We start from the raw sequence: 22,935 nt of genomic DNA, 5'->3' as shown, positions 1-22,935 counted from the left end.
GATATGTTTCCATATTTCTGTGTGATGAATTATTTTTGTACTTTAAATTTATGGTGAATTTGAAAAGGATTGGATGCTGGATGTTTCAATAAGGAGATAATTTCAGAATGTCCTTAAGGACTATTTAGAAAACAGACCTTGTACTATTTGTGGAAGGGTCTCGGCCTGAAACATCGATTGTACCTCTTCCTATAGATGCTGCCTGGCCTGCTGCGTTCACCAGCAACTTTGATGTATGTTGCTTGTACTAGTTGTGCGATTTTTGTAGCGTGATTGCTTAATTCAATATTTATTTTATTTTGTTCAGTAAGCTGATTTCTGTTCTGATGGAGCCACACTCTTTCAAGTAACCAGGATATAAAGAACATTTAAAAATGAGTGGATGGTGACAGTGTTTTTGTGTTGCGGGGAGGTGCCACTAAATTATTTTTAATACAGAAAAACTCTGAACTGTGTTTCATATCTGACAGAAGGGAACATTCTCCCTTATTCTAAATAGAGACTTCTTTCTAAACTAAGCTGACACTTACTGTTTTATGGCTAATTAAATGGATTTGGTGATTAAAGGTAAAATGTTGTGATAGATCCTGATGAGAATTAATAAATAATATCTGTAAAAGTCTCTTTAACAGCTTGACTAAAGGATATGTAAGTGTGTCAGACTTCAGCAAAAACAGTGCTTGAACAGTCAGATAGAAAACTCTGCATTTGCTGGAAATCTGAAGAAAAGGCAAGTGTGAGAATACTTAGCAGCATCTGTGGAAAGGAATTTTAAAAAACCTGAGTTTTACAAATGGCTAATCTTTCAAATGAACTGGCCTATTTAAATATGAGCTCAAGAAGCTGATTTGAAACAACTGAATTTGAATAGCCAGAGGATGATAGATGTCTAACGAATGATAGTAGATCAAAGAGGGAAATGATGAAATTGATCAGAAAAGGAGTTAGCTGACACACTTCCATTGAAGTCCACTGCGTAATAAACTTTGCAAAGTATGAAATAAAACCTTAAATTGCTGCAGGTACTCAGGCAGTGTCTGTGTAGATTAAAACATCTAATAGATAGATTGATTCTTTATTGATTCCAAACTACAGTGTCACAGTAGCACTGCAAGTGCACAGATATAAATATTAGAAGTAGAGAGAATAAAAAATAAGTTACCACAATCAGTTTAAGAGGGAGGGATCATCACTTCCCCAGATATAGATTGACACATTATAGAACCTAATGGCGAGGGTAAGAATGACTTCATATTGCACGCTTTGGAACAGCACAGTTGTCTTAGTCTATTACTAAAAGTGCTCCCCGGTTAGCCAGGGTGGCATGCAGAGGATGAGAAACGTCCAGAGTTGCCAGGATTTTCCGTAGTGTCATTTGTTCTACCACAGCCTCCAGTGTGTCCCAGCCTTCAGTCTTAAAGGTCTTTCAATAGAATAGAAAAAGTTTAAAGATTTTCACCATTGAGAGAAGGTGAAAAGAGAGCAGAAGGGTAAGTAGAATGTCGAGATTAAATGTGAGTAAAGGAACCAAGGTGATCAAGGGGACCTGTAAATGGGAAGAAAAGAATTATTGTCTGAAAGTGTTGGGGGGTTTTTTTTGAGTCGGAAAGGTTGTAAGGTGTCTTGTGGAAAGTTGAGATGCTGTTTTTGGAGCTTGAGCTATGTTGGAACTGAAAACAGAAGAGAGAGAGAGTGGGATGGAATATTAAAGTGATGTGCGACAAAAACCTCAGTTAGGCTTGAGAACTGAAAGAAGGATTTCCGCAAAACAGTCACATCGTTTGTTCCCCAGTGTAGAGGAAACCACAGGCTGTGAGGAAAGTACTGTAGTACAATCAGAGAGGTACGAAAACAATCAGTATCTACTTATAAGATGTTTGGGCATTAGCTAGTGTAAAAGGAGGGGAGAGAAATGCAGTTGATACGTTTGGTAATCGAGCAATGGGCTGACCTGACCTGTTGGAGAAGCACTATTGTGATGGTTCACTTTTTCCTTTCCCCATTCAAGCTTAGATGCTTGTGTTCAACAATTTCCTACATTCTGCTCCTTCCACTGGTGTCTCCTCAGTTAGTGTTTTAACAGATGGCAACCTTTCCCCTTATTCCATCATTTTTTTTTGTCATTTAGTCTCTTCTGCGTTCTTGCCTATTGCAGGTCTTTCATATTTTCCTGCTCTGACCCGTTTTTTTTCCCTGAACTTTTCCCCCCCAGATGTGAAGAGAGGTCAGTTGAGTTCTCTTGGCACTGATAGTGCTTGATGCACTGAGAATGTTGTGATTTTCATTATGCGTAGTAGCTTGATTTTGTAATTGATAGTGCTTCTATTTAAGCGATAATTTCTTTTCTTACTTCAAACACCCCCCCCCCCCACCCACACACATACAGGACGTGTATCCTGGGACTGCAATTAGAAGGTGAGCAGAAATGTACAAATGAGTTATCAGTTCAAGTGACTGACTCAAGGAGCCAAATTCGTGTGCCTTCGCCCCTTGGACAACTTCCTCTTCAATACTTGTGATGTTGGACTAATCAAGTACAGTTACTTCTGGGTTTGTGGATTTCTCTTGACATTTTTATAACAACTCTACAACTGCCACACGATGAAAAGACGGAATATGGCACTTGTTGCATTATACGTGACTCTTCACCTGGTTCGACTTTCGTATTGTAGCCTTGCTGTTCCAAGGACCGTGTGGAAATATGGAGGTAAGATTTGTATCTTCAGATTTGCTTTCATTTCACTTTACAATGTTTGGAGCTCTAGACTACACCTCACAGAATCCTAAAATTTTAAATGCTGTCATTTATTGAAATCAAACTTAAAAGTAAACATCATCCAACTGTTAAATAGTATTAAAATTATTCTCTTTGGTAACTTTATGCCAATGTGCACATTGATTTTTTTTTTGCCATCTAATTTTGTAGTTTTATCTCTCATTTGAAGGTAGTCTTTAGTTTTATGTAAAAGCTCATCACTCCTATGAATAACAGGTGCAATTTCCAATAGGTGTACTTAAGTATTTTAAAATTAAACATTGGAACAATTTATCTGAAATTGGTGTTCTACCAAAGAAGATGAAGGCAACAGATGCATGAGAATGCCACTGCCTGCAGGGTCCCTTCCAAGTCACACATTGCCACACTTGGAAACGTGTCATTGGTCCCTCATTGTCACTGGGTCCAAAGTCAGAAATGTCTTACTCAACGGCATTATGGGGTATCTTTACTGGGTTTGGCATGATGCTGCAACATTTAGTGCTGCTGCCTCATCTTCTCCAGGATCCAACATTGACTCAATCCTAGAAATGTGCTAATATGTTAATTTGGCCATCATAAATTATCTTTTAAAGGTAAAGATAAAGATTGGCTTTATTTGTCATGTGTACATACAGTGAAATGAGTCGTTTGTGTCACCTTCCAATGCAGTCCAATAAATGCTGGGCAGCCTGCAAGTGACACCATACGTTCAATGCCAACATAACATGCCCACAACTTACTAACCCTAATCCATACGTCTTTTTGGAATGTGGGAGGAAACCAGAGCACCTGGAGAAACCCATGCGGTCACATAGAGAACGTACAAACACCTTAAAAACGGTGGTGGGAATTGAACCCCAGTCTTTTCGATCGTTGGCACTGTTAAGCATTATGCTGACTGCTATGCTGCCATGTTGCACATGGTTTTAGAAGTGAAAATAGGTGATTTTTAAAAATGTCAAGAAAAGTTGATGAGTCTGTGGAAGGGCTGTGGAGGATTGAGGTTGTTGGGAATGCTGTGATAGGAGCAGGTGTGAACCCAGTAGGCAGTACAACTGCATCCTGTGCTATAACAAGTAAGGAGGCCTGCACTGGTTTAAAAAGACCACTGGCCACATCCACCTTGCGAGTAATTAAAGGTGGGCAATAAATGACATCTTGCTAGTGATGCTCAGATCCTGAAAATGAATTTGTAAAAAATAAACATCGGCTTACTGGAGCCACACACATAAAAATTGCTGGTGAACACCCGAAACGTCGACTGTACCTCTTCCTAGAGATGCTGCCTGGCCTGCTGCGTTCACCAGCAATTTTTATGTGTGTTGCTTGAAATTCCAGTATCTGCAGATTTCCTCGTGTTTGCGTTACTGGAGCCATGAGCTTCACATTATTTTATCACAAATTCCTTGCATCTGTTTCTCAGTATTTGTTTAATGAAGGAGGACAGTAATAATAATGCATGCTTTTGATATGCTCTGGAAATAAAGAAAATAACCTGAAGGAACACTGCTTGAAAATGGGTACAGCCCCTCCCAGGGGACCGTATTTTCTCAACTTCTCTGCCCTAAAGTTGAAAGACCATTTTTTCAGTGCATATGTGACATCTTTCTGGTTGCTGCACCAGACATCCAGTGGCCTCTCTCAGTGAAATTGTAAGTTCATGCCATGTTACGGTCAGGTTTTTTCCCCTTCTCTTTACATTAGATTTAACCTTCTCAAACTCAGAGTTCTTTGCAGTCAGGAAAAAAATAAAGATTTTCATCCCATTGGAATAGATGTAGATGAAAAGTCAGTCTTCATGCCCATCGTACCAAGCATTCCAGGGTGTAGGGGGCGTCAGGGAAGGGTAGCACCTCTGGTGGGGGAACATGTCGCGTCCTTTTCAGGGCGGTTTGTCCACCTTTGGTCCCCACCTGGAACTCAGCTCTCACCTGGGGCTCCCCGTAGCTGTTTGCACGCTTTCCATCGAGGCAACTCGACCTCGTAAATAGCACTAATGGTGTGGAGGTCTCCGTTGATGACGATGGACGAACCTTACCAGGCATTCCACACTGATGCTTGAAAATGGTACACTAGACATAATTTATTTGTAGTACTCCACAGTACTTCCTTTTGCCAGACAGAATTATGTTGTGGCACTAAAAGAGCTATAACATTATCTCCTTTTCTGGAAAATTCTATTTCACTGTTGTCAGACTAGCTGAAGGACAGCTTCAATCCCAATGTTAACAGACTCTTGAAAATCAAAGTCAAGGTATTTATATGTCATCATATACTACCTAGCAATTCATTTTCTTGCTTGTTAGTGAGAGGACTGACTCATCTCACTAGGAACTGTGCTCCAAATGTTGTAATGAGCACGGTTGTACTCAATGCAGTTAGTAAGGAATTTTAAAGTATTCTGATTAATTTGTGAACATTAAGAAAATGGTTTTGTGTATAGTTTTTTGTTGTTATGATTTCATTATCAATTTTGAAACCTTCTCAAAAAGTATATCCAGCCAAATTATAAAGTCCTCTAAAGGGACTTTGTGTCTATGAAGAATACTGTGTTCAGAGTCTTTGCCCTACTACGGAATCAAGCAGTGTTTACTTTTCTGACAAGGGAGTGTGTAATTTGAATAATGACATCAAATGGACCAAAGTTCTTAGCTTTAGTTAAGGGAAATCTCCCCCCACCCCCAATTTAGTTACATGTTCATGCTTTAAAATAATAGTTTGTAACTGTTGTAATGTGGTAAAATGTTGTGATTTTAGATTGGTGATTAACCATTGTTCAGAGAACTTGAAGCAGTTGAGCTCAAGCCTCTTGCTTCACAATGTTGTGCCGAGTTAATTAAACTAATATTTAATTAAATCCCTAACTATGCTAATACTAGATGCCTACAGAATGTCCTTATCAATTCCATTATCAGTACAGTCATGCAACTGTTTAAGATCCTCTTAAATGTCTGCATTACCATACCTGGCAGCGCATTCTTGGCACCTGGAACACTTGTTTAAAAAATCTTCGCCGGTATATCTACTCTGAACTTGCCCTCTCTCACCTTAAGTACATGCCGTCTAGAATTAGGTATTTTGACCCAGGGAAAAACTTACTGGCTGTCTATTCTATCTATGCCCCCTGTGTGCTCATAAACTTGTATCAGGTCTCCTCTTGATCTCTGAAACTCCGAAGATAACGACCCAGGATGTTTCCTGGACATCCACGCTCGCCCCAACTTTCCATGCCTTAACATGGATAGAGTTCCTCTTGTCCTCACTTGCCATCCCATGAGGAAAAACTGATCCCAGGGTGAGGTTTTCCTTTCGGGATGTCAGAGATATACTCCTCTTTCAAAGGACAGGATTTCTTTTCCTCCAGCATTGATGCTGCCTTCACCCACATCATCTCCATTTCCTGAACATCTGTGCTCACCCCAACTACCCACCATCTTAACAGGGATAGAATTCCACCTGTCCTCAACTACCACCCAGTGAACCTCCGCATCCAACACATCATTTTCCGCAACTTCTGCCATTTTCAACAGGATTCTACCACCAACACATCTTTGCTTCCCTCCCACTTTCTTCTTTCCATGGGGATCACACGCTCCATGATTCCCACATCCATTTATCCCTCCTCACTAATCTCCCTCCCAGCATGTGTCCCTGCAAGCAGCCAATGTCCCTGCACATTCACCTGCTCCCTCACCTCCATTCAGGGCTCTCTCTCCATGATTTCCCTTGTCCATTTGTCCTTCCCCACTAACTTCCTCCTTGGCACATAACCCTGCAAGTGAGAGGAATGCTGCAGCCGACCATTCGCCTGCTCCCTCACCTCCATTCAGGGCCCCAAACAGTCCTTCCAGGGTGAGGCAACACTTAACCTGCGAACCTATTGGTTCCAGTTGGCCCGTTGTATCCGGTGCTCCCAATGTGGCTTCTTCTACATTAGTGAGACCCAACATAAATTGGGGCATTGCTTTATCAAGCACCTCCATTCCATCTGGGCAAAAGCAGATTTCCCAGTGGCCCACCATATTAATTCCAATTCCCATTTTGACATTTCAGTCCATGGCCTCCTCTTGTGCTATGATGAGGGCACTCTCAGGGTGGAGGAGCAACTTCTTATTCTGTCTAGGTAGCCTTCATCCTGATGGCAGGAACACTGATTCTTCCTTCTGGTAATTTTTTTCCTTCTTTTTCTCCCCCTCTCTCTTCCCTCTTCTATTCCCCAATCTGGCCTTTTACCTCTTCTCACTTGCCTGTCGCCCTCCTCCTTCCCTTTCTCCCATGGCCCACTCTCCTATCAGATTCCTCCTTCTCCAGCCACCCACACACATGGCTTCACATATTGCCTTCCAGCGTGTCCTCCTGCTTCCCCCACCTTTTTATTCTGGCTTCTTCCCCCTTCCGTTCCAGTCCTGATGAAAGGTCTCGGCCCAAAACGTCGATTGTTTATTCATTTTCATAGATGCTGCTGAGTTCCTCAAGCATTTTGTTTTGTATTGCTCTGGACTTCCAGCATCTGCGGAATCTCTTGTGTCCCAGGTTTGTCCAGCCTCTCCAATCCAGGGAGCATCCGAGTAAATTTGCTTCTTCGCCCTTTCCAAACTCTCCATATCATTCCAATATTGGCTGTTCAGAATTGAATGTTATGTTCCACTTGCGGCCTAAGCAGATTTTTATAAAGCTGCAGCACAACTTCCTGGCTCTTGAAATTAGTACCTTGACTTGTAAAGACAAGCATACCACATGTTTTCTCTGTCACCTTGGGGTACAAGCCACTTTCGGGCCTGGACCCCAAGATCCCTCTAATACATCAACATCGTTAAGGGCCTTGCCATGAGTAGTGTTCTGTCCATTTACATTTGGTCTCCTAAAGTGCAAAACATAACATCTGGACGAGTAAACTCCATCAGCCAAACGCTTTATCATTCTTTGAATTGTATCTTATAGCATTTTACAGGGCTCTTTGCTTGGTGAAGAATTTAATTTCACAGTGACTGTTTGCTAGTGTGGGGTTGTATATCAAGCCAAGAATTCTTCACCCAGAAAAATATATGAGGGCTATCCCATTTTGGAGAAACTTCAGAAATCCTTAGACATTTTAGTTGAGACACATCCAAGTATCAAGAGTTGAGGGAGAGGTGAAAATATTGTGGGCAGATTTAGTGTAGTAATTAACCGTGAGGGTGAGTTCTTTTCAATGTGCATATTGTTTATTTTGTATGTCACCTGCAGATGACAGAAAACTTTGTATAGATTTTGTGGAGATTATAAAAATATTAAATGAGTTTAAGATGTTTGAACAAGCAACAGATTGCTGAAGATACTAGCAAGCAATGTTGGTTAACAGTGGAAGGAAATGTTCGGTCTCATTGACTCTGTCTGTTCTGCTTATTGTTTTATTTTCCTCTGCTATTTAAGTATAGTCATAGTCATACTTTATTGATCCCGGGGGAAATTGGTTTTCGTTACAGTTGCACCATAAATAATTAAATAGTAATATGTAAATTATGCCAGTAAATTATGAAATAAATCCAGGACCAGCCTATTGGCTCAGGGTGTCTGACCCTCCAAGGGAGGAGTTGTAAAGTTTGATGGCCACAGGCAGGAATGACTTCCTATGACGCTCTGTGTTGCATCTTGGTGGAATGAGTCTCTGGCTGAATGTACTCCTGTGCCCAACCAGTACATTATGTAGTGGATGGGAGACATTGTCCAAGATGGCATGCAACTTAGACAGCATCCTCTTTTCAGACACCACCGTCAGAGAGTCCAGTTTCATCCCCACAACATCACTGGCCCTATGAATGAGTTTGTTGATTCTGTTGGTGTCTGCTACTCTCAGCCTGCTGCCCCAGCACACAACAGCAAACATGATCGCACTGGCCACCACAGACTCGTAGAACATCCTCAGCACCGTCCGACAGATGTTAAAGGACCTCAGTCTCCTCAGGAAATAGAGTATGCTATGTAACATGGCTTTCCCATGTGTACCACTAGCAGTTATAGAACACTGAAGCTGTGGGCTATACTTTCAGATCTTTTATGCTCAAACAGATCATTTGGCATTGACGTTGAGCCTCACTTGAAACTAAACACCGGGAAGTTGAAAAGCACATAATTGGGTCCTCATCAGATTCTCTCTAATGATTTTTCCTTTCTGACTAAATTGAGCCCAAACACAACAATGTGGATCCTTGTTATTTTTATCTTTAGCATTCTCCCTCTTTAATGGTTTAATTTCAGTATTTGGTGTATGCGTCCAGTCAGCTATATCACTCCCCCAGTTGTATTTTTTCCAACTCACTTATAGCTCATTTAAAACTGGACTACCCATCTCTCTCAGCTTAACCCAAGCCCTCTGCTTGCAACCTTCTTTTTGGGATCCTCTGCTTTGTCCTATAGAAATAGCCCTCAAAACGTGTCATTTTAGCCAAAGTTCAAAGAAAATTTATTAGGAAAGTATGTCTATGTTACCATATACTGTCCTGAGATTTAATTTTCTTGTGGACATTCACAGTAGAACGAAGAAATACGATAGAACCAGTGAAAAACAACAAAAGCTGACAGAACCAGTGTGCGAAAGAACACAAGTTGCGCTAATCCAAACAAAAATAAATTAGATAGCGTTGTAATGTCTTTAGAAGTGAGTCCCCTTCTTGTTTTTTTTACTGTTTTTAATGGAGGTCGGGTTTGAGGACGTGATTTTAAGTTCTTTAACTTTACTTGGTTCCAAGTTAGCCCATTGCTTTGCTTTACTTTTAGTTTAGTTGCACGGTGAGTTTTTTGGGGGTTTTTTTTTCCTTTTCTCTATTGATATATATATAAAAATTAGTATACTATTATGTTACCTTATTATGTTATGTTTAAATTACATTGTATCATTTTTTTTCTGTATTAATATCTCCTGTAATTTTATTATATTCTAACAGTGTATTAGTGCCTATATGGCTTACCTTTTTGTATACTTATTCAATAAAAAGATTTAAAAAGAAAGAAGTGAGTCCATAGGTTGTGGAATCAGTTCAAGGTTGAGGTGAATGAAATTATCCACGCTGGTTGGAAGGTACTAACTGTTCCTGAATCTGGTGGTGTGGGACCTAAGGCTGCTATACCACCTTCCCAATAGCAGCAGCAAGAAGAGGACATGGCCTTGGATGCTGGGGGTCCTTGATGATGGAATGCTTTCTTGTGAAAGCTCTCCTCATAAATGTGGGGAAGACTTTGCTCTTGATGGACTGGGCTGTATCCACTTTTTGTCGGCTTTTTCATCTCCTCTGATAAAGTCTTCTTGCCCTTGTGTCCTCTATCTTGTTCTTCAGTGACTGTACATTAGCTCACTGGACGCTGAGGAGAGGCAATTTCGTACACCAACACTTTAATCTGGTTTGAAGTTCATCCCAGCGTCCTCTTTTCCGGCGATGGCCGACCTTTGTCCACTTCAAGCTGCTATACCAGCATTCCTGAGAGTCAAGTTCACTGAATCCTACAAGAGGTCATAAAATCACTAGTTTGTTTAGATGGTTCAGAAGTATGTTTCTTAAAGGGAAACTGTAGTGATCTGCAGCTCAAAAGAAGGATTCTGATTAATTGACACATCGCAACCAGTATATTTTGGCCCAATTAAGCAGCTGCCCCATTTAGCTCAAGTTTCATGGAAGTAGTTAAAAACGTATTTTTAAAAAAAAGACAAACTCAGTTTGCATTATTACAAACTGAGTAACAAATTTTGTATTTAAATGAAATACAGAGCAAATTAGTTCTATATAACTAGCTCCCAATAGTTATTGACAGAAGAATTCATCCGCTGTATGCTGCCGTGTTCTTTTGATTAACTGTAAATAAACAATATCAGCTGAGACACCTCGCTCAGATATTGGACTGCCTTCGTACAATGCTTTCGACGATTGCATCCTCTGAATCTTCATTATCATTGTATCATTCAAGGTGATTGTTGATAACTTATTTCTTTGTAGTTCCTAACTAGAAGTATTGAAGTTGCTTCTTTTTCACTCCTGGCCACTCCTGACATCTCCAAACCTGAATGTTTGAAGCAGAACAGTTCTGAATTGTCTTCCTGCTTATTTCTCACAACCTATCAGTGAAAAAAATTACTTCTTTTTGAACAAACGCAGATAACTGACGCTATTTAAAAACTGTTCACTCTAAGCATGGTGTAGTGTTTAATGACCATAGAAGTGCACATGACTGATGCTAGTTAGAAACTTCAGCAGAAGTCTCCTGTCTCAAATAGTCTTCATGGTGTCCCAAATAAACAAAAGAAATCCTGGCAATATTCTCCATTAGTTTTTGTTCTTTAAGAGTTATCCCAAATAACTAATGGCCCAATTAACTGAAATCCACTGTATATCTAGTAGTTTTGTGAGCTGCCTGCAAAACGTTGTTGTGTATCACCAGCACCATCTTGAAGGCAAGCCTGAAGTATCTCCATTAACTTAGATCTTAAGACACAGGAGCAGAATTAAACCTTTCAGCCATTGTTCCACAAATCAAAGAACACTCTATCATTGAGCCATAAAATTAACACTCTAAATTGACTGATCCCATGTTGAAATGATCTCATGATATTTGGCTTCATTGGAGACTATAATGGAAAGCTTATTTTTACAGCCTACGTATTTGGTATGAATCAGGATGTTTCTGCAGTAAAAACCTGTTATCTCAGATACAGAAAGGACCTAATATAAAGAGCAATAAAAACTAACTACTGGTGGAATACAGCAGGTCATGCAGCATCTATGGAGGCATCTTTGTAACAGCAAGTCAGTAAGACCAAAGAATTGATTGTGGACTTCAGTATGGGTAAGTCGACAGATCACACACCAGTCCTCATCAAGGGATCGGAAGTGGAAAGGGTGAGCAGTTTCAAGTTCCTGAATGTCTACATCATTGAGGATCTACCTTGGGCCCGACATAGTGATACAATTACAAAGAAGGCACAACAGCAGCTATATTTCATTAGGAGTTTGAACAGAATTGGTATGTCACCAAAGACACTCCAATTTCTACAAATGTACCATAAAGAGCATTCTGACTGGTTGCATCACTATCTGGTCTGGAGGGGCCACTGCACAGGATTGGGAAAAGCTGCAGAAAGTTTTAAACTTAACCAGCTTCATCATGGGCACTAGTCTTCCCCGCATCCAGGACACCATCAAAGGACAATGCCTCAAGAAGGTGGCATCCATCATTAAGAACCCCCATCACCCAGGATGTGCTCTCTTCTCGTTGCTACCATCAAGGAGGAGGGGTACAGGAGCCTGAAGGCACACACTCAACAGCTTCTTCCCCTTCTGCCATCAGATTTCTGATTGGACAATGAACACTTGTTCAGTATTTTTCCACCTCTTTTACATATTAAAATTTATTTTTCATATACAGGTCCACAATCCCTTATCTGAAATCCTTGGGGCCAGTTGCATTTCAGAATTCAGAATTTTTCTTCAGGAATCTTTAGGACCCAGCAGCGCACCAAACCTACGCACATCCTCCCATATACTTTAAATCATCTCTAGATTACTTATAATACCTGATACAATGTAAATGCTATGTAAATAATTGTTATACTGTATTGTTTAGGGAATAATGACAAGAAGAAATTCTATTTCCAACAAAAACATTCAATGAAACATAAAAATATACAGCTTCAAACGAACGGAATCAAACACATGGTAAATGACTTATTGGAATAAATGTAGAACGTCATTGTCACTGTCACTATAAAACTTCAGTAACTTGTCTTTCTGTTTATTTAAATCATATACAGTGGTAGTTCCAACACTATTTTCTTCAGTAAGACGCCGCACAGACACACCACTATCAAGCTTCTGCAATAACTCCACTTTCTGCGTTATTAATAGAGAAAATTCCTTCTCTCTTTCTCATTGTTACCCATAGGGGTATCTGCAGCTCTTTTTGACATTTTCACAGTGAAATTAAACACAAGTCAGCAGCGAACACAAAATATCAGCGAACAGCAAATGCATGTGTAACCAGTATGAGCGCTGAGCCACAAATAATGTCTAGCAGCTTCTGCTAGTGCTGCCACATCACACCTGAGTGACAGCAGCTGTTGGTGAAAAAAAACTGGTTTTCGGAGCTTTTTGGATTTCAGAATTTCAGATAAAGGAATGCACACCTGTATGCCTATTGTAATTTATAGTTTTTATTCCTATGTATTGCGATGTACTACTGCTGCGAAACAACATGCCTGTGATATTAAATCTGATTCTGATTCTGACAATCATGAATTTGTGAATCTATCCAGATGCTTCACGGCTAACACTTTACGAAGGGTTATGTAGGACATTTAGCAGCCATTTTACACCAACTAAAATCCATCATGACTCTTTCAAAATTTATTTAATTTTTGTTGTTTACTTGAATCAATGATAGTATATTTTAGTTGAAGTGAAAACATTCTGCATTTTGAAGCTATTATTTTAGATACTAATTTCAAGTGCAGACTTGTGGAACAATAGGCTGATCCTTGGACAGCTTTATTGTGTTGGGCATTGGACTATCATTTTAGCTTGAACTTTCACCTTGCCCTGTCCTTTGACTTAGAGAAGCTCTGCATAAAGCCCATGTGTGTTTCTGTGAACGTGCCTCTAAGTGTTGCTAGGCAGCAAATTGAAAAGCAATCATTTACATTGTTAAGAGAAACACAGCTGTGGCAGAGTGAGCACATACAAAGCTCAGTATTTCAGTCAGACCAGAACAAAAAGCAAAAAATCTGTGCTTGGTGCAGGATACTTGTAGGTCTGGGGAGTCTTTTTCCCCTCTACAGAAAAGAAAGGCGTCAAATCACACAGCATCTCTTCTGTTGAATCCAGCTTAGGCATCCATTTCCAAAAGCAGTGACTGGTGAAAATGTTACAGTTGAAAGTTCAAATTTATTATTAAAGTGTGTATATCACATACAACCTTGAGATTCATCTCCTTGCAGACACTCACAAGACAAAGAAACACAATAGAATTCACAATAAACCACACACAGCAAAGACTGCCACGTATCCAATGTGCAAAAGAGGACAAATCGTGTAAGTAGTTTTTAAAAAAAAGTAAACAAATAACACATTGAACATGAGCTCTAGTGTCTCCAAAAGTGAGCCCACAGCTACGGAGTCAGTTCAGCAGAGAAGTGAGCAACGCCTGTACAGGAGCCCAGTGGTTGTAGGGCAACAACTGCTCCCGAACCTGTCAGCATGTGACCCAAGACTCTTGAAACTCCTGCCCGATGCTAGTAACGATTAGAGAGAGAGACCAGTCAAACACAAGCAGACGGCATTGAACACCTGCTCTCGGCCTCGACTATATTAATATTGCTTGACACTATAATCAGCACGGACTACTGGAGCCGAGCCTGAGTTTGTATTCTGCTATCAGGCCTTGATACAGCGATGGCCGCCCTGGCCATAGCTGCATTCTCGGGAGTCTAGTTTACTGAATCCCTCAGGAAATCACAAAAACCAGTTTGTTTAGTTTGTTCAAAAGTACATCCCTTAAAGGGAAATTCCAGTCTGCGGACTGCAAAGATCACAGTTCAGAGGAAGTCTGTCTATTAGAGTATTTAGTAGTTTTGTGAGCTGCCTACAAAACGTCGCTGTTGGTTGCCAACGCCATCCAAAAATCAGCAGTTTCTATCTGGGAACAAATTGAAGAGCATTCTTCTTTCTCCTGTTCATTTAGATGGATTTTACTCGTGCAACCAAGTCTTTATTTTCTAATAAACTGCTGCCTTTTATCTTGCTGTGCAGCTGATCAGTGCCGCCACACTTAGAGTTTCAGTTTTAAGACTTGGTTGATGTTTATTGGACAATCAAATAACAACTGATACTTCACTATAAACTTCAGTGCCTCCTACAGAAAATAACCGTAATAATTCCTCACCTCAAATTCCCAACTCTGGTTTTTATAGTTTGAGCTTCTGATATATGACCAGGCCATTTTGAGGTGGCATTTCATGTTTAGTAGTAACTCTGTTATTCCCAGCCAGTATAGAGAGCCACATATTGTTGGGTTTAATATTATTCTAACAGCAATTGAGCTAATATATATTTTTCAAATTCTGGTCAAAATTAATGTATCCTTCCAATATCTATGGCCTCTGGGAGGAGTTTTGATGTTGGAACGTGCTCTAAGTCCATGTTTCAGCTATAAAATGACAAACTCAGAGCACAGCAGACTGAGGAACACATTGTGTTGTTTCATGCTAATGGGATCTAAATCCAGGAACTTGCTATCCAGCAACGTTGTGGGACAAGATCCTTGGTTGTCTAGGGAGATGGCTCATCAACACCATCTCCTGAAGGTCAATTACAGTGGTCCCATACTGAAAAATAAATTTTGAGAAAGTACTTTAGTTGCTACTTGGAGCGGTTACCCCATCTTACATTGAAGCTTGGCCTGGCTCTCATTCCATTACAGTTTGTGTCTTATTCAGATTCCTGTTCATTTCCAACACCCATATTTTAGGCAGATACAACCCTGCAGTTGTTGTACTGTGCAAGGTGGTATTCTAAAGTGTGGAATTCTTTCTCTGGACAGTCAGTGCTAAATTTCTTTGACCAGTATAAAATAGCATTCTGTCTTGGATAATACAGTTGCCCGTTGTTTGAGCTCATGATGAATTTGCATTTGAACAACAAAAAAATAAACAATACACACAAAATGCTGGAAGAACTCAGCAGGTCAGGCAGCATCTATAGGGCTGGGGTGGGGGAAGTACAGTCAACGTTTTGGGCTGAAACCCAAGAAAAAAGGCTGAAGAGTAGATTTGAAAGGTGGGGGAAGGGGAGAGAGAAACGCCAGTCAATAGGTGAAACTTGGAGGGGGAGGGATGAAGCAAAGAGCTAGGAAGTTGAAGCAACACACATCAAAGTTGCCGGTGAACACAGCAGGCCAGGCAGCATCTCTAGGAAGAGGTACAGTCGACATTTCAGGCCGAGACCCTTCGTCAGGACACTGCTAGGAAGTTGATTGGTGAAAGAAACAGAAGGCCATGGAAGAAAGGGGGGGGAAGCACCAGAGGAGGTGATGGGCAGCCCAGGAGATAGCATGAGAGAGGGTCTTCCCATTTCCATTCCGATATGTCCATCCATGGCCTCCTCCACGGTCGGGATAAGGCCACACTTGAGTTGGAGGAACAACACCTTATATTCCGTTTGGATAGCCTCCAACCTGATGACATGAATATTGATTCACTCAAACTTCCAGTAATGCCTCCACACCTCCTTCACCATTTCCCATCCCTTTGTCCTTCTCTCATGTTATCGCTTTGTCCACCCATCACCTCCCTCTGGTGCTCTTTCCCTCCCCCCCCCCCCCCCCCAACCTTTCTTTTTTCTTCCATGGCCTCCTGTCTCTTTTACCAATCAACTTCCTAACTCTCTGCTTCATCCCTCCCCCTCCAAGTTTCACCTATCGTCTTGCATTTCTCTCTCCCCTCCCACCACCTTCAAATCTACTCCTCAGCTTTCTTTTTCTCCAGTCCTGCCGAAGGGTTTTGGCCCAAAATGTTGACTATACTTCTTTCCATAGATGCTGCCTGGCCTGCTGAGTTTCTCCAGCATTTTGTGTGTTGCTCAGATTTCCAGCATCTGCAGACTTTCTCTTGTTTGAAAAGAGAAGCCTTTTTTACCTCAGTGTTAAATAATGTAAAAAGGTCTGCACTTGAGATTATTTGCACAATAGGTGTAATTTGCAATCATTGAATTATATAAACAGTTCAGTGACATTACCAGTGCCTTGTTATATTGTTCAGGTTATTAGTGAGAAACATGATTAAAACCTGTCTGCTCTAAATTTTAAAAAGAGGAAACTAAAATATTCATATGAGAAGTTGCATGATACAATACTGTCTGGAGCGGATTGCATCTAAAATTGAACCGAGTGGCACATCTTTGTAAGGGGAAGTGGTACTGACTAGTGGTGTGGCAGTCTGAGCCAGCGGTAGCATTCCTTGTGTGCATGATGTGAACTGGAAGTTGTGGGAAACCACATGGACCAGAATAAGTTGTGCACAGAGTAGCTGCTTGCATACATTGCAACTTCTTAAGGAGTTTCAGTCTGAGAAAATGTCTCCTTGCACTTTAGTCCAGAAACTTTCAAATAATGGAGATGCCTTCTACTAAAGAATCAGGTATCATTAATTCATTAATTTTGGATTAGTGCCTGTCACAACCCAGTGTTGGATCCCTCCTCTTGCCATCGCTCCCCCCCCCCCCCCCCCCCAGCCACCAGATCTCTGGGAGCGAACCCAGGTCCTAATTGACATTGTTTTTGCCACGATTTCAGCTATTGCTGTCTTTGATTCAGATTCCTGCTGCCATTTGATCTGCTGGGCAGCTGGATCATCTGCGGAGAGGGGGGGTGGTGGTCAGGGTTGAGGATAAATGGGAGATTGAGAGTAGAAGGAGAGGTTTCAGATAAGGGATGGAGAGGAAAAAGAGTTTGAGGTGAGTGGAGGAAAAACAACCAGTGTGAGAGTATGTTCCTCCCACCTTGCAAAATCCATTACAAAAAAAAATTCCTTATTACCTTGAGTAATGCTTTCACTAATAGTGGGGCCAATGAAATTGTGGATACCAACTTTACAACCTGGACCTCCTGAAAACAAATATTGAGAATGGTTCAAACTGTCTTATCTCAGTGTAGGACAGATACCCTCGTTGAAACAGTATCAGAAAAATGCGGAACGTTGTTCAACTAATCAAGATTCACTTGACTTCTCTTGGCCACTTTGGAGAAATACTTTTCTGAAGGAAATGCGTCCCAGAGCATGCAGTTTTTGCATTGCTTGAAAACTGGGGCAGTAACCTCATTAGAGGATATCTAGGAAGGGTTGTGTGAATATCAGTGTGATAGACTCAGGTTAAAATGTACACACCAGTAGGGATTTAGCTGAAAGTTGGTTTGGAATATCGAAGTCCATAATCAGAGGTCCTTAACTATTTGGTTCCTCTTGTATCAGTTAACTTTAGTACATGACCAGACTGGCTTTTGCACATACAGGTTGTCCCTTGTAAGAGACAGGTTCCACTTTTATTGTCAATTTTGTCTGTAAGACCGAAGTTACATGAAATTGATTATGAAGATCATATTGCCACATAATGAATGGTATCAAAAGTACATGAGAACAAACAATGACTAAAATCTGCGGAGGGAGGAAACAGTTCCTGCTGCTCATAGGAACAAACATACGTTAGACTTTGGAATTTAATAATATGGGAACTCCTTCTTATCCAAGAGTGACCATAAGTTAAGTGTTTGTAACCCAGGGACAGTCTGTTTCTGTTTCTGTTTGGGCGAGACTGCACAACAAAAACCAGTAACTAGAAGTTCATGGTTCAAATTTAAAATTTGCTATTTAGAGCCAGGAAAGGTGGATCAAGGTCGAGATTTAGGGGTTCAGAAACAATACAGATAATGAGCAAATGCAAAAAAAGAGTAGAAGTTTTATTTCAGCAATTGTATAACATACTGGAAAGGCTACATTAATGTATTCTATTCAGGAAACCTAGATGGAGAGCAACAAAGTACAAATGCTGGGGTTCTGAGATGAAGATAATACTCAGCAGGTCAAGCAGCATCTGCAGAATAGGAAACAATGTTGCAGGTTGATGTATTTTCATCAGAACTGAAAAAGTGTTAAACCTAGGTGAATGAATGCTGGTTATTCTCTTTGGCAACATCTGCAGAATTCCTGTTGTTTGCGTTATTCTCTTTGGAAGAGTTTAGCTAAAGGAAGGTGATTGGAGAAATTGTGTGGAACTGTGAAATAAAAGGGAATGCTGGAAATACTCATCAGATCAGCTGGGATCTGTGGAATGAATTAATGCTATAGGTGGGTAAAACTAGAATTGGCCAGGTAAGATATTGTTGTTCAAGCTTGAATTGAGCATTGTTGGAAAGCAAAGATGAAGGTTCCTGCGGGATGAAGAATTAAACTGATAGATAACTGGAAACTTGGGGATGTGTTTATGAGTTGAAATATGATTGCAAAGCATTCGCATGTTCTGTGTTGAGTTTGTCGATTTGTGAGCACAATGTAATGCACCAAACTGAAAGAAGAATAAATGAATTTTCTCACCTGGATGGTCTTTTTGGCTCCCTGGGTGATTGTAAAGAACAAGAGTTTGAGTACAGTTGTGATGACTGTCCTTTCAAGTAGCGGGATTAAGGATGAATGAAGCATCTGAGAGGCTTGGGCTGTTTCCGCACTGACTGTCAGATTTAAAAGGTTTCAATTAAGAGAACATGCTTCATAAAGTGAGCTTGTACTTTCCTGATTTTAAATGCTGATGTAAGCTAATTGAGATGGTTTTAAGTTGGCCAAAGTAGTTGATAAAGTAAAAAGCTATTTCCTCTGAAGTTGAGAATGAACACTATTTCTGCAGGATGTAAAGAAGCATTTTTAAAATAAATGTGTTGAAAACCTGGAACTTTCCACCGATGCTCTATTACACAACTATCACCCCCTTGCAAAAACAATGAAAAAGGAAATGAAATCTGAGGCTGATTTTCTGAAGCGATAGGCTTAAGATGTTGATTGACAATTATTGAATTGTATGTAATGTTTGCAGTTGATGGCTTGAATCTCTTCCTCTGTTGCTGAAGTTGTGAAAATAAAACCTTTACTATCAAATAGTCGTAGTCAAATAGTGTGGGATGAGGTGGACTCTTGACTTCACAAATATACCTTGCCCTGACCTTATACCTTATTGACTCCCTGTGCGCCACTTTCTTTGTAACTCTAAAACTACCTATATTCTGCATTTTATTATAGTTTTTCCCTTGTATTACCTCAATATGCTGATGTGAATGACATGCTACACAGAGTAAATATTCTGAAATCTGCCATGTTTTTGGCAAAGAATTGGGTGACTTTGTGTCTGATTTCTTTTCCCCAACTTCTTATCAGTACACCAACTATTGCAGGTATAATTTTGAATATTGCATGAAAATAAAAATAATTTCCAAGAAATTGTGTTAGAGCAGGAAAATATTTTGTGCGAACGTATGTTGCAAAATTATGAGTATAATTAATTTAGCCATAGCAAAACTTGACAACATCCACAGCACGTTGTAAAAGCATCATTGCTCTCTCAGAAAGGAAAAAATAATAAATGATTGTCAGATTTTCTAGGGTGGTAACGAATACACTTAGCTACTATTCATAAACGCCATTTTAACCAATGTTAAACTTTACTTAGGTCATTTATGAATGGCAACGAGAATCGGAAGCAAAGTCTTATCAACATTGACATTGATTTCAATCTCAGAAAACTATCTTGTGTCATAGCAGACTGAACTTCCCAAATACTATACACAGCTATGAAATCATATATACTGAGCTATGGACAGAAAGCTGGTAGACTGTGGGAAAATTGACTTCAGTTCGAACTGACAAAGGAAAGCAAGTTTTAACTGGTCATTATGGCTGCATGGTAACCTTGAATCCTTTTTCCCCACTCCCCTGACCTGCACCTCCTTCCCCACAGGCTTTATTTAATCAGATTTGAACCTATAGTCTAGGTGTAGATGCATAATTTGTCAAGCTGTATCACCATTTGCTCTATCAAAATGTTTAAAATGCATTGCTGTATATTCAGTTTGATTTGATAAGTCTTGGTACTTATGTGACTATTTGCATTGCTGTATATTCAGTTTGATTTGATAAGTCTTGGTTCAATGTGACTATTTGCAGAAGTACCTTTGATCACTTTTTCTGCCACTGGGGTGTCAAATTATTCCACACTGTTGCTTAATGAAGATCGAGGAGTGTTGTATGTGGGTGCCCAGGAAGCCATCTTTGCTGTGAACATGTTAGATGTTTCGGATAAAAGGCATGAGGTAACTTTTAAACATATTCTTGTTGATTGATTTTTAACAACCTCATTGCATCTGTTGATCCTATTTCACTCCTCACGGGCTTGGCCTCCTGTGCCCACTACCTTGTGTTAAGAAAATGTTGAACCTTTTAATACTTTTGCACTCTTCTGAATTTACTGAGATTTGGTGCAAATCAGCAGTGCTAAAGTGCATCTTTCAGAGAGTTTTATAAGTGGCTTTAGTGGCAAAAACATATTCAAAAGCAATTGAAAAAACAATCAACTCTTATTTTATGACTTATTTGTACCCTTATTTTTAAAGATGTAGGTAGCTCCACCTCTTCTTGTTGTTCTATTCAATTCCGACATGTACAACTCCTTGTCCCCATATGTTAAATTCCACTATCATCGATCTGTCCATTAATTTCATTGGCAAACTTGATACTCTGCTTTTGTTGATTTCAAAATTCCTGATAAAATGGATGACAAGTCCCAGCTTAGAACCTGGGGCACAACACCACACTCGTCTTGGCAGATTGAAGACCATATTTAAACGTCCTTTGTTTCTGCCCTGTATTTAGTATTATGTGCCTTAAATTTCAAAGCACTGTTGTATGTACATAGCACCTTGGCAAACACCTTGAAATCTTTATGTATATGCTCACCATTGCATTAGCTTTGGCTATACAGTGAACTTTTGTTAATTTTTTTTTATAAATTATGGAATTAATCTAGCATGACTCTTGATAAATCCACATTAGCTGTCCCTAAGTAGCTCCATAACTGTTTCTAATCATTCATTAATATGTGTAATCTTTTATTATGGATTTAGTAGTTTTCCCATACTAAAGCTAAGACTATAATTTTCTGCCTGATTTCTTGTCCGTTGTGGAAGAAATCTAGCATTCACCACTCTTCTTGTCATCTAGCATCATCTCTGTTCCAAAGATTTTTCATAATACTATGCCAGAGTTTTCTACCTCCCCTGTTTGGTGTGAATACTGTGAGAAGTTTGAGTTTTCTCTTTTTTTAATCAGACAGAACAGGTAATTACCAACCTCAGTGGAGGAGTACACACATCCTGTTACCTATTGCAGAGAGGTTAGGACCTGGATACGGGCCACTTGTTCCATCTGCTGTGTGCCACTGTTCATGTTCCAGTCAAAGCTCTTCCTATCCAATTTCATATAATCCCATCATCACATTGTTCTCTTAGCACTCATATACTTCTCTTGAAATGTATCTAAACTTCACTATCGGAGCATCCGTAGTCTATCCACTCTTGGCAAGCATTTTCCTGCATAATCAGATTGAGTGGTGACTATTTTATTACAGAATCTTGGCACTTTTATGACACCAGAGGAGGTCAACTGACTCTCTGTGTTGTTAAGGCTACCCAGCCTAATCCTACCTTTCAACCCACAGGCCCCTATTCCTGCAGCTCATGGCTTTTCGAGTACATGCCCGAGTATGTTTTTAAATATAATGAGGGTTTCAGACTTTTATCAGCATTTTACTTGTGAGTGAAAATAACTTCCTTATACTCCTCCTATTTATTCTTTGCCCCTGGGTTTTTTATTCCTTTGGTGATGGAAATACATAGATCTTTCCATTTGCTCCATTTAAGCCTCTGAGTTTTATAAATCTCAATAAAATCTTCTGTTAGCTTCATCCATTTGGAAGAAAATGACCCTGCCTTATCCAGTTTTTTTCTCATTTCTGTAATTTACTACTGTCAGAGAGGAAGTACAGGAACCTGATGACACACAGTCAACATTTTAGGAACAGCTTCTTCCCCTCTGCTGTCAGATTTCTGAATGAGCACTAACTCATTCTTTCACACTGTCTTTGCATTATTTCTAGTTTTGTTTATTCATTATTGTAATTTAAATTAGTATTTTTATGCATTGCACTTTTGTGCTGCTGCAAAACAACTATTTTCATGACATATGTCGGTGACAATAAACCTACTTCTGATTCTGATTGCATATCTTTGTCCATGTCAGTCTCTTCCACACCCTCTCCAGTGCTGCCACAAGATGAGAAGGAGAGGCAGCGGGGAGTGGTTACCAGAAATTAAAGAAATCGATGTGATCCAATCATGTTGGAGATCACCAAGGTGGATTGTGAGGTGTTGTTCCTCTAATGTGTGTTTGGCCTCAACTTGACAGTAGAGGAGTCTGTGGACAGATAATGTCTGTGTGACACTGGGAAGTGTGACACAGTGCTGTTGAGAGAGCACTGCTTCCTGTATCAATGCAGAGCTCACCAGTTTCATCAACTTGCTCACTAACTTTCACTCTGCCTCTAAGTTCACTTGGTCCAATTCTG

The 22,935-nt window shown here is 40.0% G+C and overlaps 1 protein-coding gene across 7 annotated transcripts in view; it reads left to right on the top strand.

The window, feature by feature from the left end:
• sema4d (sema domain, immunoglobulin domain (Ig), transmembrane domain (TM) and short cytoplasmic domain, (semaphorin) 4D) overlaps positions 1–22,935 on the top strand; it is a 223,374-nt gene that overhangs the window by 129,147 nt on the left and 71,292 nt on the right. For 6 of the 7 annotated variants that reach the window (XM_072281678.1, XM_072281675.1, XM_072281671.1 and 3 more), the window contains 2 exons: positions 2,387–2,707; positions 20,481–20,626. In XM_072281678.1, coding sequence (XP_072137779.1) covers positions 2,602–2,707; positions 20,481–20,626 — 252 coding nt within the window. In that variant the 5' untranslated portion in view covers positions 2,387–2,601. Of the gene's footprint in view, positions 1–2,180; positions 2,225–2,386; positions 2,708–20,480; positions 20,627–22,935 lie in introns of those variants that run through there. The other variant, XM_072281677.1, reaches the window with a different exon arrangement.

This window comes from Mobula birostris, chromosome 17 (assembly GCF_030028105.1).
Source record: "Mobula birostris isolate sMobBir1 chromosome 17, sMobBir1.hap1, whole genome shotgun sequence".
In the NCBI taxonomy this organism is placed as follows: Eukaryota; Metazoa; Chordata; class Chondrichthyes; order Myliobatiformes; family Myliobatidae; genus Mobula; species Mobula birostris.
The sequence above is the reverse complement of the archived record's forward strand: the minus strand, read 5'-3'. Positions and strand labels throughout refer to the sequence as shown.